Below are 19,610 nucleotides of genomic sequence, written 5' to 3'. Positions count from 1 at the left end.
TGAGACTCCAGGAGAAGGGGTGGCGGAGATGGGGAGTGGAGAGCAGGGTTTGTTTTGCTGGGGGATGTGGGAAGTAGGCGCTAGCCTGTTTCGCGGTTTTTTAAGCCCCTTGGCATGCCCTGACCTGATCAAGAGGGAGTCAACTGCTCTCTGGAATGTTCCGGGAGAAGGTGGGAGACTGCTTCCCAGAAGAGGCCTGTGGGTGCTGGAGGGCACCAGGGGGGTCACGCAGGGAGCTACAGGGAGAGCGCCGGGAGGGGCACGAGGAAAGCTGGGGGCCGAGGTGACCCGTGCGCGTGGGGGCTAAGGCGGGTGGGATGAGCTGGTAGGAGGCTGCGGGGGCGGCCCGTTGGGCCAGGGGACCCCTCCCCGGGCGGCGGCGGCGGCGGCGGCGGCGGCGGCGACCCGGCAGCGCAGGCTGCACCGCCCCGGCTGTCAAGCGAGCGCGGGGGGCGGGCAGGAGGAAGGGGTGGAGGTGCAAGGGGAGGAGGGCTGGCACCGGAGCGCCGCGGTGTCGGTGCAATAAAAATGCATCCCATGGAACTGCCCATGGAGAAGGACGGGATCGAGGCGCAGCAGCAAGAGGAGGTGGTAAAAGCGGCGGAGGACGGCCGGGAGGCAGCAGCAGCGGCGGCGGCAGCGGCAGCGGCGGCGGCGGCGGCGGCGGCGGCGGCGGCGGCCGGGAAGTGAAAGGTCTCGCAAAGTTCAGCGGCTGCTGCGGGTGCTGAGCCCCGGGCTAGCGGCGGAGGAGCCCGCGGGACCGCTCCGCAGGGGCAGCGCGGCCAGGCCGGCTATGGTCCGGGGGCTCCCGTCGCCCCCGAGGTGCCCGGGCCCCTCCAGGCCGGTGTGCGAGGGTCACCCTACCGCCTGGCGCGGCCCCGGCCCGCGGCTCCCAGCCGCCGGCGCCCGCTGACCGAGCCTGGCGCCCCAGGAGGGGGAAGAAATAAAGAGCCCCAGTTCTTCCTGAGGACTGTTGGCGCTTCATCCCACAGCCGAGAGGGCTCAGCTCCCTCCCGCACCCGCCCGGCCCCGGTCCTCCCGGCTCCTCCCGGCCATGGGGAGCTGCGCGCGGCTGCTGCTGCTCTGGGGCTGCTCCGCGGTGGCCGCAGGTGGGTGGTGACGCTGCAGGGCCCCCACCCTCCTTCCCTCGCTCTTTCTGTTCCCCACCTCGGGACTCGGGGGTTCAGGGTAGTGCGGGCTGGGAGCGCCAAGCTCGGCTCCCGAGGATGAAATGAGTGGCCATGTTCCGCCTCTTTTCCCTGGGTCTCCACAGTTTCAAATACTATTGATTTTTTTGCAACTGCGATACACATGCCCTTGGCTAACCCGATATCCTGAGTACGCCCTGCCGGAGATACCACGGCCTTGGTTTCTTTCTCGGTTTGGGCTTGTAAAAAACTGCCTTTCCACTTTGTGAGGGAACAAAGGACCAAGCTCGCCATCCCCCGGCACTTCATGGCCTGAGGAATGATGGGGAGGGATGGCCCAGCGACCCTGGGCGCGCGTGGGCCGCGGCCGCCCTCTGGGTGAGAGCTAACCCTGAGGTCCCTGGCCTCACGCTGGGCACTAGGGAACCAGGTAGGGACACCTGGGCGGGGTGTGTGCCCTTTCACAGTGGCAGTGGCTGGAACGCACTGAGACGCCGGGCTGGGGAGATAGGTGGTGACCGCCCTGTGTTGAACGGAGCTGGCTGGCCGCCCCTGGGGAATTGGTACCCTGGCTGAGGCTCCGTGGGAGGTCGGAGGCGGGTCTGCTCCCAGTCTCGGTAACTGGATGACCTGCAGAGGCGTCGTCAGAGGCTCTCTCTCCTACTCCCATCCCGGCTTTCCTGGGCTGCCCTTGGCCACCGGTTCCTAGCGCGCCGTTTCTAAATTCGGGAGCCTCTTCCGTTCCTCTCCCTCCCCCGTACGGGTCACCTGGTTTCCAGTTAGGGGTTAGCGCAGCTCAGGGTGTGAGGAGGAAAGAAAGTGAGGGACTCTTCAGCCATCCAGTCTCTCAAACGTTTCTCATTCGCTCTAGAAAGGGGAGTGTGGGCTGGAGGGACCGACTGGTGGGTAGAGAGCATCCGCGCACTTGTACCTTCCCTAAGGCTTCTTCTCCTCTGCCCCCAGAGACGCTGGCACACAGTTAAAAAAAAAAAGTTTTAGAATCTTCACCCCAAATCAGTGTGACTCATAGGAGCATCCTTGCTATACTTGAATAGTCATTTCTTTAGGGATATCCAAGTATTTTTGTCCACCGATTATCTGGCCCCAATCTTTTCTGTACTTATTAGTTCGGAGGCGTTTAAAAGTATTCAATACTTCCCCAAGGAGCCATTAAAGGTCTAAGGTTTTACTTGAATTCTTAGGAGTACAGGAGTACACGTGCACCCCTGCCTGCACTTCACACATGCTCCCCCGACCACAAAGTGAACTTTACTGAACCTTTCCCTTTTCAAACCATGTTATGGCAAAAACATGCAAGCAATCAAGAGGTTGTAAATAAATATCACAAGGCAAGTGTTTCAAGTCAAAAATACTTGTACGGGCAGTATATGATTTTCCCCGAAATGCTTTACAGGTGAGTCATAGCACACTGTGTGTTTGGGTGATCCTGGCCACAAGCAACTGTTGCCCAGCTAATCAGAACAGTGGCAAGCAGAGTCTAGGCATAATGCACATTTGAATTTGCCATTTAAAACATATGCCTAAGGAAGCCCTTTCTTTTGGTTGCAGAGGTTATGTGGGGCTGGTGGTTGTCAGTCAGCGTGTGAAATGTCTCTGTTTTAGTCTAAGCTGTCATTTGGCTTCTCCAACAGTACAGTGACAATAGTTCGGAGGTGCTCTCTCTTAAGTAGCAGAAACATTCAATTAGCCAGAATTTAGGGTTTAACTTCCTTTTCCTTCTTTCCTTCTCTGTTTTAACTTTTAAAATAGATGATTTTGCTTAGGGTATTCATAATTAAAATGACAAACCCAAATTAAAGGATTAAAATATGTAGTCAGGATGTTAATAAGTGGATAATGTTTATCATTTTAAGTAATTTTGAAACATTAAAGTCTGTTGGACCTTTGTTTGGGTGGAAGCACATGTTTCTTTAAGAAGGTGTTTTAGTTCACAGATAATGTTTAAAGGTGCTGTTAGTGGCAGCCAGACTGTACACATTCTCCTGTTAAGCAAACAGGCAACGACTATATAACCTGTCATAGGTTGCAGCACTCAAGAGGCAGAGAGCATGTCAAATAGGCCTTTCTGCCATTTGGCAGTTGAGAGAGGTTTTTTTTCCCTTAGTTATATTTACTAAATATTAAAAATAGACATTATGCATCTGAGCTTCAGTGATGTCTAGCTTTGCTACCCGAAGTGAGATCCCATTGGATATGGATTAAGTATCTCCTATTGCTTTTCCTAGGGAATTGGCTCCCTCACATTTTTGGCTTAAAAATATAATAGAATTCTATATTTCCTCCTTAATGTCTTCTAATAAGCATGTTAGATAATGCTAAGGACTTAAATTATATTTGAAAGACTAAATTGGGTGATCTTAAACACACTATTGTTTTTTGGTATTATTTAAGTCATGGCTTCAAAACAAAGAAGTGTATTTCAAATATAGAGAACATTTAGAAAGCAAAGTACTTAAAAGGTTGAGGCCCATTTTTTTTCCCCCAGCGTTTCCATTTCCCTTCCCTTCGCCCTTTATCTGAAATGATTTTTCCCTTTTTATGTGAATTTTATAACCAAACATGAAATGTGTGCATGCACACATGCACACTCACATGCTTGTATGTATCAATCCAGAACCGTATCCATGCCCAAATTTGGTAGAATTTCCTCTTTACCAGAAGTCTTAAGCTCTTTGGGGGTAACTTGACTGTCGAAGACAGACTAGGGTGACAGAAGAGCTTTCCAGATGGGTTTGTCTTGAATAACATATGCTTTCCCTTCCCTAGGACTGAGTGGAGTAGCTGGAGTGAGTTCCCGCTGTGAAAAAGCCTGCAACCCTCGGATGGGAAATTTGGCTTTAGGGAGAAAACTCTGGGCAGACACCACCTGTGGTCAGAACGCCACTGAGCTGTACTGCTCCTACAGTGAGAACGCTGATCTGACTTGTCGGCAGCCCAAATGTGACAAATGCAATGCCGCCCAGCCTCACGTGGCTCACCTGCCAGCTGCCATGGCAGACTCATCCTTCAGGTTCCCTCGCACGTGGTGGCAGTCCGCTGAGGATGTGCACAGAGAAAAAATCCAGTTAGACCTGGAAGCCGAATTCTACTTCACTCATCTCATTATGGTGTTCAAGTCCCCCAGGCCAGCAGCCATGGTGCTGGACCGCTCCCAGGACTTTGGGAAGACGTGGAAGCCTTACAAGTACTTTGCAACGAACTGCTCGGCTACGTTTGGCTTGGAAGATGATGTTGTCAAGAAGGGAGCGATTTGCACTTCGAGATACTCCAATCCCTTTCCGTGCACTGGAGGAGAGGTAAGAGCACACGTTTAACTCTACACTGTAAGTAAGGTAGAAAAATGTTACCAGCCCACATTTTTTTTAAAGCATGAAGGTATACTTGTAGCAACATGAATGAAATTAGAATTTTTCATGAGCTTTATTTGTCATAAATTATTTCTCACCCTTAGATATGGACGCGTAGTCATTTTCAAGCAGGTTGGCCACTGGCTGGGTTTAAGGTGGAATTCTAAGGTTTTAATTTTTTTTTAATTTGAAGAAAGCGTAGACACACAACATCCTCACTCGATCTTAGAGGTTTGAAAGGCTAATAATTTCTTCAGTTAGCGGGTCTACTCACTGTGCTTCCGAAGGGGCAAGAGTTACTGAGACTGCCTGTTCCTGGGGTCCACACATGCTGGTATCTTCCTGAAACTGTTAACATAAATAGGAAGTAAATAAAAATAAAGCCAAGGGAGAAAAAAAATCTGTTTGTCAGGATACTTTTGTATAACAAGAGTTTTATTGGTAAGATTACAAGAGTGTATAGTAAACAAATGAAGGTAGTTTCTTTTAAGATATAAAAGTTCTTTTTGGACTCAAAACCGTCTCAGTCTCATTTTGCAAAACAGCTTCCTTAGCTACTAGTCCAATTTCTGTGTAGAATGTTTTCTCCTTTTTTCATATTTCCCCTTCCCTAAAGGGGAAACAAGTCTTTTTAATAAGATATACCTAGGAATATATGGATATACCTGGGAAGTTTCCCTCCCCCGTTCCCCAGAGCATTATGAAAACATTTAGAGAAAACTAAGTTAAGTGAAAACAAGTTAAGAGCATAAAATACCTTCATGAGATCAAGAAATATTGATTCAGGGGCACCTGGATGGCTTATTCAGTTGAGCATCCGACTTTTAACTCTTGATTTCAGTTCAGGGCATGGTCTCTCAGTTCCTGGGTTCTAGCCTCACATTGCACTCTGTGCTGACACTGCCGAGCTTGCTTAGGATTCTCCCTCTCCCTCTCTCCCTGCCCCTCCCCGCCTTAATTAAAAAAAAAACAAAACTAAAAATAAACCCCATGATGCTTCTTTAAAAAAAAAAAAAAAAGAAAGAAATATTGATTTAGACTGGTGTCTGGCTAGCTCAGTAGGTAGAGCTCACTCAGGGTCATGAGTTCAAGCCTCACATTGGGTGTAAAGTTTACTTAAAAATTAAAATTAAAATAAAATAAAATGTAATTTAATTTTTAAAATATTGATTCAGAAAAAAGAGAAGAGAGAATATAATCTTTATAATTCTGGTACATATCATGAACACACAGACTAAATAAGTGGTTCTCAACTAGGGGTGATTTTGCCACCACCCCCCACCAAGCCCCCTCCCAGGGGACATTTGGCAATGTCTGAAGACATTTTTGCTGCAGGGAGGGACACTTACTGGCATGTAGTGGGTGAAGGAAAGGGATGCTGCTACACCTCCTATAGTGCACAAGATAGCACCCCACTCCCACTCCTGACAAAGAATTCTTAGCCCAAAATGTTAATAGCACCAAGGCTGAGGAAGCCTGGACTGGGTGTGAGGCATATGTCCCATGCCTGTAGTACTAATGGCTACAAATACTAAGATAAGCTGCCTTCTAGCAGTCCTTTGTATTACTATTCACAGACTTTCCAGATGATTGCACTTAGTGAACATTTTTTGAGCCCCTACTATGTGCCAGGCACTGTAGTCAGTGCCAGTAATCCTGCCTTTGGTTTGGGGAAAGGGTTGCTTGTGAGGGGCCTAATGAAAAAGCAGGTTTGAGAATTTCTTCTTCCTACTACCATAGACACCTATGGACTTTTGCCTTATTACCCACCTCCTTCTTCTGTGTGCTCCCTGCAGACCAGGCCCCGTGCTGCTGGCAGGGGAACCAAGTGGGATGTGGCACAAATAGCCTGCAGACTGTGTTTCATTCTTCTTCTTGGTCTCTAAAGCTGGCTTCATATTGTAAACTCGTGTGCACCCTGTCATGATGGACATTTTTAAAGATACCAGACAGGAAAGAAACAGATAAGTTAGACTCATTGTTTTCTTATGTGGAGAACACTTTGTGTTGCAAACAAATGAATGGCTTTGGAATTGATCCACATGCTCATATCGGTTCCCTACATCTCAGTGCTACTGGGCCATGTGTACCTAGGAAGTAGCAAAAATACAGTTTCAGTAACCAGATGGCAGGCATGCTTGCTTAGCAAATATCACATTAACCGTATTATAATGGCCCAGCAATTACTTAGCGATGACTAAAGTAACGTTTATTTAACTTACAGTGGAAGCAAAATCTTCTTTAAAGCCAAACTACTTATTGTCATCAATGGTTATTACATCAAATTTCAAGCAGAGAGAGACTAAAATTTACGTTAGATATTTCACCTTTGATCTCCAGTTTTAGTCACCTTTATATCCAGTTAAAAATTGGGGGGTCAGGGCACTTGCGTGGCTCATTTGGTTAAGCGTCCAACTCTTATTTCAGCTGAAGTCATGATCTCACGGTTCATGGGATCAAGCCGCACATGGGGCTCTGTGCTGACAGCTCAGATCCTGCTTGAGATTCTCTCTCTCCCTCTTTCTCTGTCCCTCCTTGGCATGCTCTCTCTTCCTCTCTCTCAAAATAAATAAATAAACATTAAAAAACTTCTTAAAGTTGTTTTTCATTGTAGCTGTTATTTCATCAGACTTATAATTCAATGGCAAGAAAAAAAATCAAGGAGCATCTGGTTCCCTCTAGAGTGTTTTTGCATATATACTCTAAACCATCATAGAATTTCTTCCTTTCAGAGCACAGGTTTGGGAATGAATCTTTGCCTCCTGAGTTAGAGAGTAGAAGAGAGTCTTCTTCAAAGACAAGGATCAGAGGATGCTTGCCTGGGACTGATTACTGCCTACTTCTCCTGTGTTGCTTTGGAATATAAGTTAGTACTGAGCTACAAATTAATTTTGCAGTACAACTCTACATCCCCAATCTCTATCTTTGGAAACTGGCTGATCAGAAAAATAAGCCAATTAACGTGGGGTCAAATAAGTAGTCTTAAATTTCATTTATTGCTTATTTATAATATTATTATAGACCTGGATCTTCCTCCAATCAATATAAGACTTCTGAGGACTTCTCTAGGTATTTTCCTACTACTCAAACTAACATAAATATATCCCAGACTTCATTTTTTTCTATTACTCATTCCAAAATACTTCCTTGGGCTTTTAGGGCCTTAGACCTGTAGCTTCATGTTTAAAAAATCAGAGTTGAAGGCACCAGTCATCTGAAAGAGGGCTTTTAAAAATATAGGCCCCAAAAGCCACCCAGAAGAATACTCTTTAATTCAAGTTAAATCAAAGTTAAATCTGCTACACAGCAACTTCCTAAGTTGGTCAGCAGTTACAATGACTGGTTATCTGAAAATGTGTGTCCTTTTCAGGAGAGGAGATTAAGGCTCAGAGGTGATTTACCCAACAACAGTGCATAGTTAGTTATATGGCAGAGGCAGGACTAAATCATGAGTCTTCTGACTGTAAGTCTAGTGTTTGTTCCACAAAACTATGTTTTCTCTTCATTATTGACCCCCAAGAACTGCTTGCAGAGAGATGTATGCATATCTCTTCTCTCGCATTCTCTCACAACCATTTGTTATTCATTTGGATGTGACATGAAGGTTAAAAAGGCATTGCCAAACAGCTTTCTCCTGAGCAGGAATGTCCTCTGAGATGTCAGCAGTGTTTTGGGAATAAAAAGGTTCCATGAGTAAACTAGGTTGGGAAACATTGGGTTTAACAAAATTAACATCTATAAATACATAAATGTTCTCATTAGTGTTCTGTATCCTCAAGTGGGAAATGTAGGATGTGACATTCCCAAACTTATCTGTCCATGGAACCCTCTTTCTGCAGAACTCCAATTACTAGCTTTTGGAACCCCAGAGATCCACAGAGCACAAGTTGGAAAATGCTGGTTTGGAGGTATTAAGTGCTCCCAAAATCCTGGTAAAAGGCACAGATGGGGGAGATGTTGTTCAAGGGGTACAAAGTTTCAGTTATGCAAGATGAATAAATTCTGGAGATCTACTGTACAGCAACATGACTATAGTTAACAATACTTAGTTGTGTGCTTGTAATTCGCTATGAGGGTGTATCTTAAGTGTTCTCACCATACACATGCAAAAAAGTGGTAACTGAGGTGATGGGTACGTTAATTAGCTTGAACATGGTGATTATTTCACAATGTATGTGTACATCAAATCATAAAATCATACTTCTTAAATACACACAATTCTCAATTTTCAAGTATGCCTTGATAATTTTTAAAAAGGCACAGAGAGGCCTGATGCTTGGCATGGTTTGACATCAAGGCTCTATGTCTATTGGGGGTTTAATCTCCTATTTAGTTGTAGCAGCAGGTAATAATAACACTGAAGCTAAAGATGAGAGGTTAATTAGGCTTTTTGGGGATTCAAAGAAGCAGCCTCGGATCCCCTCTGGGTACAGAAAATGGAGGGAAGTGAGGAGATGTAGCAAGTCATTTTAGGTTCCAAACAATGAGGCCTCTTGGGACTGGAATTTCAGTTATCACTGTTTAGGAAATTCCAAGTGACCCCAAAGTACCTCTAAAGTGATGGAGTTATTATCTCCTTAGAAGTGAGCATTGCTGCCCTCTACTCTTTTAACTCACTGTTAGAAGAGCTCTATTCAAAATTGGATAGCAACCAACCAAGCCACACAGATTTTTTTTTTTTCCTCCAGGGCATTATGAATATAAAACATTCAAAGGGAGGCAGTGGTACAGAGCAGAAGAAGACTGGTGAAGCACCACGGAAGGATTGTGTCAATCTTACTTGCCTCTGTATCCCCAGCATTTAGCACATTGCTTGGATCATAGTAGGCATTCAATAAATCTGTGACTGCATAAATGAGCAGGAACAAATGAGTGATATGACTAGGAGAATATCCTTAAATGGCAGGAATTTAAGGGAGGAATGAATATAAGCCTTGCGTAGGGGATAAGATTCAGAAACCCTGGTTAACATGGAAAAGTTCAATTGGTAAAAATATGAGATTAAGTTGTGGTTGGAGAAAGGCAATTAATGAAGGACCTTCAATAATATTTTTTCACCCATTTGTTCATCAAACAATTTGGGGGCTATTATATGTCTGATGCTATTCCAAGTGCTGGGGTATGGTGGTGGACCAAAGAGATAAAAGTCCTGGTCCCCATGAAGCTTAGGTGTTGGGGGAGGGGGATGGAGGGAGGATGGAGAACAAATACTTAAGTAAAATGCACAGTATGGGAGCGCCTGGGTGGCTCAGTCGGTTAAGCGGCCGACTTCGGCTCTGGTCATGATCTCGCGGTCCATGAGTTCGAGCTCCGCATCGGGCTCTGGGCTGATGGCTCAGAGCCTGGAGCCTGCTTCCGCTTCTGTGTCTCCCTCTCTCTCTGCCCCTCCCCCGTTCATGCTGTGTCTCTCTCTGTCTCAAAAATAAATAAAACGTTAAAAAAAAAAATTAAAAAAAAAAATACACAGCATGTCAGAGTGTGATAAGTACCAAGGAGAAGATAAAACAGGGTAGAGGATGGGGAGTGCTAACCTGGAAGGCCTGCTCTTTTTGAAACAGGCTGAAGGATTCATGTTTGATGGAATAGTCAATGACAAGAACTCTGAGCTCCTGGCAAGTTTTCCTGAGTGAACAAAATCTGTAATTAAAGGTCCCATTTCTTTCAATCTGTAGATATGGACAAATGAAGTTGTGTATTAAAATGACAAACATTGGCAAAAATCCCTCTTGCTAGTGTTTCTTAGAATGAGAGCATTTGGAAAGGAACCTAAATGTCATCAATGGAAAAACACATGACTGATGAGTAATCTGAAGCCTAAAGAGAGTTACATGACTTGTCTGTAATTACTCAGCTGAAATCTGTGTTTCCTGACTTTTAGCCCTGTGCTGTTTCCACTATACTAGTTTGAAATTACTTTGTCCTGAGTTGGGTAGTGTGAAGGATACAAAAATGATATACATTCATTTCCTTCACAGTCCTTACAATCCACTGGGTAAGAGATCAAACATGATCATTAATGGACTGGTTTACTAAGTAGTATGAGATAGTGCATGATTAATTCCCAGATACGTTGTGCAAATAATATGCCTTTGAAAAATCTGAGTATTCATTTATCTCTTTGAAGGATGTCTCTTTGGCCATTGAAAAGATTCTACTTCAATACCTTATGGTAAAGTCAGTATGGCACAAGGGTGCAGAAGATGGCAAATTGCTTAATCAGGTTTTTACAGATATTTACATTTATAATATGCTAAGCAATATTTAGATTTTTAGCTGAAAAGAGAAAGTAATACATGAGTTGGAATGTTTGCTAATCACTACTCTTTGGTTAGCTACTTATTTTCTTCAGTCACTGAAATCTGCATGTGACAGTTTTGCAGCAGCAATGGTCATGAGTCATGGTCGCAGCGAATGTCTACTGATGCCTTTCCGTGTGCCAGGCATTCTGCAGAATGCACCATATCCCTTAATCTCACAAGAACCCTGTTAGTTGGGTACTAGTATTAACTCCATTTTGCAGGCAAAGAAATTGAGACTTAGTGAGTTGGCGTAACTTGGTCAGACTCAAACAAGAAGTGAACCAGCCCATGCCAGAGCTGGGATTATTAGCTTACCTCAAAATTATTTAAATGATTAGGTTTTATTATAACTAAAAAAAATTTTTTAAGTAAACAAAAACTAAATTGCTCTAGTAATTATTAGGTATGATATACAACTTACAGTGTGATTGATAATTTGTAATATGGTACCATGAACTTTGCATAACAATTATTTTTTTACATTAGATAGAAAAATTACATATAACAAGCAGACTGTCTGCACTTAAAGTTACCTAAGATCATTTTTAAAAATTTATTATTTATTTATTTATTTATTTAGGTGCAAAAAGGTGTTTAAGCCTGGGTGGCTCAGTTGGTTAAGCATCAGACTCTTGGTTTTGGCTCAGGTCATGATCTCATGGTTTGTGAGTTCAAGCTATGAGTGTGGAGCCTGCTTGGGATTCTCTCTCTCTCTCCCTGTCTCTTTCTCTGCCCCTTCCCACTCATGCTCACTCTTGCCTCTCTCAAAATAAATAAACTCTAAAAAATAAATAAATAAAATAAAATAAGCTATATGGGAATGAGTACCATAGTTTTTTTCAGTACCATTTAATATACTTTTTATTTGATTGGTTGGTTTTGGGTGGTTTGTTTTTACCTAGCTAGTAACTGCTTTAAGTAATTTTTCTAACTAAAGTTAGTCATCCAATGTGTTAATGTTTCGCTCTGAAGTATATTCTTAGCTATAATTTTGTTGAACTTCCTTGAAAATAAAATGTTGTATATATTTGTCTAGAGTGCTTCGATTATCCATACCCTGGGGGTACTCCCTTCCTGTAGGGGTGGGGCTAGAGATTAACAGCACTCTTCAAAAAAATAATGCCTTTAGTTTAAAGAAAATCCAGAGAGTAGTTGTTAATTAGAATTATTTAAAGAAGCTACATAAAAATTAAAACAAACCCAGAGATCAAATCAATAAACTTTGATTTATTGATTTCAAAGAGTAGACTTTTCCTCCAAAAATACCTCCTTTCTAGCTATTAAGAAAATCTGTTAGTATCTGTTTGCTTTGCATTTGTTCAATTAGATGGTTTAGCTTTGCCAATGTTTCATTAGAATATTCTGGAAATTTTGAGAAATCAGAATATAAAATGCTGAGTTAGTAATGAAGGATTCACACTGAAGAATTAAGGCCAGGCAATGAAGAGCAGAGGAACAGGCACCTGGAGGTCAGGTATATCTGGGCACACAAGAGGTGCTTCTGACCAAGGAATGGAGAACCCTAGAAACCAGAATGGTTGTATTAGGGACTGGGGCTTCTGGAAGATGAGGAACGTGCATCATGACAGAGAATAAAGAAGTTACTGTTTCTGATCAGTATTTAGAAGTATCTGAAAACTCAGTAATAAATGTATCCTCTCCTTCCGCTTCCCCACCCATGCACTCTGTGTCACTCATATGTAACTATAATATCATGTCCCCTATCTCTTCTACTCCTCTAGTGTTCACTTCTTGAGGAACTTTGTCCCATCTATCACTGTATATGCCCTGTGGCTCCCAGCCCCCCAACCTCTGTACCTGGCACATGTCTCTGCAAGGCCTAACTGTCCAAAACACATTTATTGAATTGAATCATATGAAAATAACTATATATAAGATAATAATACCATTTATTAACTATGTTGGATGCTACATATCTACTAAGTGCTGATCTTTTCAAAGTAGTCATGATTCATTCATTCTTTCTATGAGTATTTATAAAGTGTCTCCTATGTGCCAGGCACTATTTTAGGAGTTGGGAATACAGAGCAAAAAGTCAAAATTTCCTGTCATTGAGCTTACATTACAAATGTAAGGTGCTAAACAAGGTAAAGTATATAGAATGTTAGACAGTGATCATTTAAAGGAAAAAAAAAAAATAAACCAGGGGAAGGGCTAGAAAGTGGGGAGGCGGTTTTTAATGTTTAGAAAGAACTCCCGGGGAGAGCCTCACTGAGACTTTTGAATAAGGACCTGAAGGAAAGCAGAAGTGAGCAGTGGACATATCCAGGGAAAGAGCAAAGGCCCCAAAGAAGTGTGCCCAATGCCATCAGGACAGTGAGGAGGCTGGCACTGAAGCAGAGGGATGGAGGTGCAGTATAGTATCAGAGGTCAGAGGTCAGAGAGATAATTAGAATGTGGGGCCTTGAAGTAGGTGTCAGGATGGCCCAAATTTACACCTAGATCAGTTAAAGCCTGTTAATTATTTTTGGTATCCCCTTTCATTCTCTAAGTAATCCCAGTTTGGACTATAAATTAAAGTCATTATTATAAAGTCATTGGTTTTTACTTTGAATGATATTGGAAGCCGTTGGAGGTTTTAAGCAGAGGGGAAAAATGATCAATTTATTTTTAATAGGATCACTTTGGCTTATGTGGATTTGTGGGGGTTTTTGTTTGTGTGGGGTTTTTTTTGTTGTTGTTCTTATTGCTGATGTTTTGTTTTGCTTTGCTTATGTATTAAGAAAGACCAAAGAGGGATGCAAGGAGACTGGCTAGAATGCTGTTGTCATAATTCAGGCTGGGGCACCTGGGTGGCTCAGTTGGTTGAGCGTCCGACTTCGGCTCAGGTCATGATCTTATGGTTTGTGGGTTCGGGCCCACATCGGGCTCTGTGCTGACAGCTTAGAGCCTGGAGCCTGCTTCGGATTCTGTGTCTCCCTCTCTCTCTGCTTCTCCCCTGCTCACACTCTGTCTCTCTCTCTCAAAGATAAATAAAGATTAAAAATAATTCAGGCTGGATCTGACAGTGCATGGACAGAGAGCAATGGGAATGATGAAAGGTAGTTGAGTTCTGAATTGATTTTATGGCTACAGCCAACAGCATTTGCTGAGAAATTGGATGTAGTGTGTGGGAAAAAGAGAGAATTAAGGATGTTTTTAGCCTGATCACCTAGAAGAATAGAATAGCCATTTACTGAGGTGGAGAAGACTCTAGGGGAGCAGAGATTTGGAGAGGAGTGCCTGGAGCTCATTTCTGTACACATTACGTATGAGACATCCAAGTAGAGGAGATACTCAGTAGGCAGCTGGATCTGTGAGTTTAGAGTTCAGAGGTCTGGACTAAATGTATAAACTTGGGACTCATCAATATAGAGATGATATTTAAAACCATGAAACTGGATGAGATTGTCAGGGGAAGTGGGTGTGGTTGGAAAAGAGGAAAATCCAAGAACTGTACAGGGGAGGATCAAACTCAGTCCAACTGATGCTGCCATTACCAAAAAACAAACCACTCTTGCCAAACCCAAGGTTTATATGAAAACCAGTCTTGCCAGTCTAGGGGTCCAATGGTTGTTTAATTAAGAAACAGCATGCGTCGAATAACATTGACTTTCCACAGTCAGAATGGTGGGTGCAAATTCTAAAATGACTAGTGTGAGGGAAGGCATATGAGCTGCAACTCTGGGTTATCAAAAGACCAAAATGCATAGGGAAAAGGGAAAGTGCTGGCTGGATAATGAGTAATGATGGAAAAGGGAGAGGGAAGAATACTAACGGAGAAAGATACCTTTGAAAGTACCATGCTAAAAGAGAAATGTTGATCTTAGCAACCTTCAGATTTTAAGGGCCTCATATTCCATTGCATCTTGGCTTATCCAACTCTTCACCCTTTTCTGACTCAAAATTGCAGCTACCAGGGTGACTTTTTGGAATGATTATAAAAAAAATATTTTTTGAATGCCCCTGGGCCATCACAGTTTTGGAAATGAAATTAAAATTTAGCACTGTACACATTTTTTTTTTTCTACTTAGGGTGTTGTGAGATTTGGTTTGCAGAATGTGATGGAGGTCATCTACCCAAGGCATGGGAGCTATACAGTTATTCCCATTTAAGTACATATGTTTACATTGTCACAGTTTTTAAAATGTGTTATTAATGTTTTAATTAATGTTTAATTTTTTGTTAAGAAGGAAAAGAGAAAGACAACATTTAGAGATTATGGTAGAATGTGCCAGTTTCTGGACCAGGCATTTTGCATATATCTTTCTTTATCTCTAAGGAACAAGCTCTTTTGGCTTGGCTGGTTTGGCTTGTTAAGGAACAAACAAAACAAAACACCAACCCTCTTTCTATATCATATTTCTCTTCTCTCCCTAACCTTCCTGCAAATGATGCCTTTCTAGGCATCAGCTATGTTTGCTGATGTTACTTTACACTTCATAATTACAGTTTCTAAAACAATAAAATAATTGTGAGAAATATTCACATCCTTTCTACATGACATCATGTTCATTTGTGCTAACACTGTATCTTTTGGCTGCCACTGAACAGGGCTTCTAGATTTAAAATTAGATTGGAGAAAATGTAGTCACTCTTTTATATTGTTTAATCTCCATTAAGAATTATTGTTTCCTTTTATTCTAGCCAATCTGATCCTTCTGAAATCTTTGAGGTTTTACATCAATTCCTCTTGTCAGTCAATGCTATCTTTCTCTCATATCCTATGTCCCAACAAATGACCTCTGTCCCTATCTCCATATGAAAGCAAAGGTCAGTGGAGGACACTTCACACCAATGATCTATCAGAAGAACCCAGGCACCTCACTCCCCAAGAATCCTTATCTTTGTTGTTTTCCATCCTGGCACACTCAAAGGGGAGCAACACTCACCCCTTTGTAACAGTAGCTTCCTCTCTGATGATTCTCAAAGTTCAGGAGAATGTAAGCCCACTGGGGTTCCTTGGGACACAGGGTAGTGAAGAGGTATAGTTTGCAAAAACAAAAACAAAAACAAAATTGCAAGGTGACTGTCAACTCCCACTCCCCAACTTCTTTTCTTCCCATGTGTGCTATCAATTCTGATTTGTTACTTATGGCCATTTTTCTTTCAAAATGTTCATTTCTTTTCTCAAAGCACCTTGTTTTGTCACATTAGACCACTTCTTTTATGTCTTCTCTGGCTCCAAATATGAATTTGTGAAAATGAGCATGACACCTAGCCTGCCCCCATGATTTTCTCTCTGGAATATTCTATCACTTCTCCCAACTCCATTGCCCCCTTGTGCTCCCCCATCACTTTCCAATTCTACTGTTCACTTTCTTGTCCTTCAGCTAGACAGTTGAACTCTACTGGGAAAAATAAAAACATAATTTTACTGAGAGATGCCTCTACAAATTTGTTTTCTAGTCTAATTTGGCCCTCAAATTTATCTCGAAATCCTCTTTTCTTCAGCCCTCTTTCATTCCTGTAGTGAATCTTGCAGAGCTTGTCTCCTGTCTCTGAGACCACTCCTCACCCACATTACCACCACCCCCAACCCCCACTGGCTCTCAGGTGAAGAGCTTGCCTCCTACCTCACTGAGAAAATTAAAATGTGTGTATGGCATCACAGGTTAACCCACAAAGGCCCATCAAGGCGAAAGCTGAGATTCATTCTCGATTCCTTTCTCTCCCTCAGCCAGTAGCAGTCATTTACCAGGTCCAGTTCTGCTCCTGTAGTCTGTCTTGAGTATGCATGCTTCTCTTCATCTATACACAACCATCCTAGTGCAAACTGCCATGATTTTTCATCATGTACATTATTGCAATATTCCTCCAATTGTTCTTGCTGTTCTGTCTTGCTTGCTCTCCAATCTGTTCTCTATGCCACACTCTACAGGGGCTTTTTGAAATCCAAAATGTCACTTCCCTGCTTAAGGAGTCTTTTGTGACTCCCCAGTTCCCCCGTACCATAGTCTACATTCTTTAATGTGGCACACTAGGCTCTTTCCAAATGCCCCGGCCTTATCTCTCATCACTGCCTCTTCTGCCCGAGCTTCCAACTGTACCTACTGAACTACTTATATTACTCCAAGGTGCCAGGCTTTCTCCTACCCTCTGACCTTTGCACACATGCTTCCTTGTCCTGATGTTCTTCTCTTCTGTTCCCCTCCCCCAGTCCTACCTCTCATTCATTTAACCAAACTGTCAGCCAAATATTTTTTGGATGGATGGTTTGATCCATCCTTAAGAGCTGCTTAAACTTCACCTCTTCCTAAAATTCTGGGTTAAGTGCACTACACGTGTGTGTCACGCAGGTGCACCCATAGTACACGTTTACCTCTATGACAGCATTTATCACATTGTTTTGTGAACCCCTTAAATCAGCTCAGATCGTACTTTGAGACCAACTATTTAGCATCTAACATGCTGCCTGACATTAAATCGTTATTTTTCAAGTAAACAGACTCTGAGGCATTAGTATTGTTATTATTATCAGTGATAACTATTTATTGCTTTCTGTGGCTTAAAACATTTGTGTGCGAAGTATCTGGTGTGCAGACACACTAAACAGCATGAGAGATAACTTGTTACGTGTTTCCGAAGTTGCTATTTAGGATGACAGATCCTAAGGCAGTTGATTGTTACAATTTCTCAGTAAGGATAATGTCACAGGTAACATGTCTTTCCAAACTCAAACCAGAGGCTGTGTTCCTAATCTGTGAAGGCCTGGCACAAATGGAAAGGTACAAATCTGCCACCACCTCTTGGAAAACAGTGAAAGGTGCATCAAAGGTTAACTTGGAGATTTTGTTTAATTTTTCATCAGTATCATTGGAAATGATTGCATAGAGGGCCTCCTAATTATGCTTCTGCTGTGTTTCCAAATGGGCTTCTTCTCACAATGCTATAATGGGTACAAGGGTGGTTGTTTCGTGATTCTAGAAAACAATCACCTCATGGCACTGCCTCTGGACAAACTGTGTAGGTATTTGGTTCTCTTGGGAAACTGAAAAGCTTGTTACTTCTTTTCCCTAAGAATTGCTATTTCAAGTAGGTCAAATCCAACTCACTTGCATTTCTAGAGTTGGGATGAGAAACTGGCTTTGAAGAAAGTTTAAATATTTTCTTTGACAATACAAAAATGCTTAAAAAAATAAAATGTGGAAGCTATGTCTCTTTCTAGTTGCTTGAATTTCATTGTAGTTAGTATATTCCCACATTGAAAGAGTTTACAGTCTAATTGGGACTTCTGAATAGCTCTCTTTTAAAAGATGAATAATAATTGAAAGGCAGAGAAAGGAGTTCCATGGAAAAGTGCACATGTATAAGGAAAGCCAATCCTCAGAATGGTTAGAGTATGTGGTAGGGTGGGGAATGGGGAAAGTGAAGCATGGGGGAAAGAGGAGGCTGGCCCTGGAGGGTCAGGTCAGATTTACATGGTCTAGTATGTCAATATTTTAGACTCGATCATGTGAGTAGTGGATAACAATCAACAGCTCTTCTGGGTAGGGATAGCCTAATCAGAACTGTTTACAAAAGACAACTCAAGAAGCAGTGTGAAACATTCTTGGGCAAAACTTATGAGACTAAACTTAATAGTGATAAATATAAGTTCCTCTTTTCAAAAAATCAACTCTACTGCCGCCAGAGAGGTGTGACTTATCAGCGTTCATGTGAAAAAGACCTCAGGGTTTCAGTTGACTGTAATCTCAATGTGAGTCAACAATATATCATTGACTGCCATAAAAGCTAATGCAATCTTAGGCTACATTAATAGAGTAAGTTTCAAACAAAGGAGAGAATAGTCCTTCTATTGTGTTTTCTCATCAAAGCATACCTAGAATATTATGTTGAGGTCAAGATATTCCTATTTAGAGAAAGCTGAGCAGAACTGGTAAGAGCAATTAGAAATCTCATTATATAATGAACAATTAACTTAGGATATTTTGCTTATGAGAGAGGATTTATGGATGTTCAGGAATTGCTAGCATTCTTCAGATGTTTGAAGAGGGATTAAATGGACTTTGATGCTTTCAGAAGGCAAGAATATGGCCAAGGAAAGACTTTCTTAAAAACTGGATATATCCAGGAGGCAAAGAGAGTTACCTTGAGTTTCTCATCCCATGAAATGTTTCAGCAAAGGCTGAGTGATCCCCAGTGAGAGATGTTACAGGGAAGATCCATGTACAGATTTGAAGGCTTGTTTCATTACTCTTAGGGTTTCATCCACCTCTGAACACATAGATTATGCCATAGAGTGAGTAAATGACTAAGAAAATCCTTTACATCCTAACTACTCTGATAGCAGGGATCCCTGGATGGGCACTACTTAGCTAGTCACATCAGTCTTCCTGCTAGCTGGGTGGGAGCCCTCAATTTTGGTGTAATCTTTTTGGGGAGGTCTCATTTTTTGCAAAGTGAATGGTTCTTCTTAATCACTGAGCAAAAGGAAGTCACTTAACTGTTAAGAAAAGGGAGGAAAGGGGAAAAGAAATGAGCCCTTACTCCCTAAGTCTCTATTTTATATTCAGAGATGACATTTTATCTGTAGTTTATAATATTACAAGATGCAAGGTGGTAGCACAAGTACAGGAGATGGAGTCCCAGGTCTAGTCTGTCACCAGGTTCTGCTGGTTCCATCTCTAAGGTGGTTCTCACCTGCAGTCACCCCTTTAGTTCAAGCTCCCTTATCTCACGCTCGAACCTCTCAATAGCCTCTCTCATTAAGTTAGGGGCCTTAGATTCTTCATTTGCAAACTGAATCAGTGTGAGAAAGAGTAAGATAAGGCATACATAAATGTGTTTTACA

General features: G+C 42.4%; 1 protein-coding gene across 2 annotated transcripts in view; it reads left to right on the top strand.

The window, feature by feature from the left end:
• The first annotated feature begins 1,002 nt into the window (after positions 1-1,002).
• NTN4 (netrin 4) overlaps positions 1,003-19,610 on the top strand; it is a 124,735-nt gene continuing 106,127 nt past the window's right edge. For both annotated transcript variants that reach the window (XM_060656713.3, XM_060656714.3), the window contains exons 1-2: positions 1,003-1,109; positions 3,936-4,465. In XM_060656713.3, the coding sequence (XP_060512696.3) occupies positions 1,055-1,109; positions 3,936-4,465 (585 nt within the window). In that variant the 5' untranslated portion in view covers positions 1,003-1,054. The remainder of the gene's footprint in view (positions 1,110-3,935; positions 4,466-19,610) is intronic.

Source organism: Panthera onca, chromosome B4 (assembly GCF_046562875.1).
Source record: "Panthera onca isolate mPanOnc1 chromosome B4, mPanOnc1 haplotype 2, whole genome shotgun sequence".
NCBI lineage: Eukaryota > Metazoa > Chordata > Mammalia > Carnivora > Felidae > Panthera > Panthera onca.
Note: the sequence above shows the minus strand (reverse complement) of the source record. Positions and strands in the feature narration are given on the sequence as shown.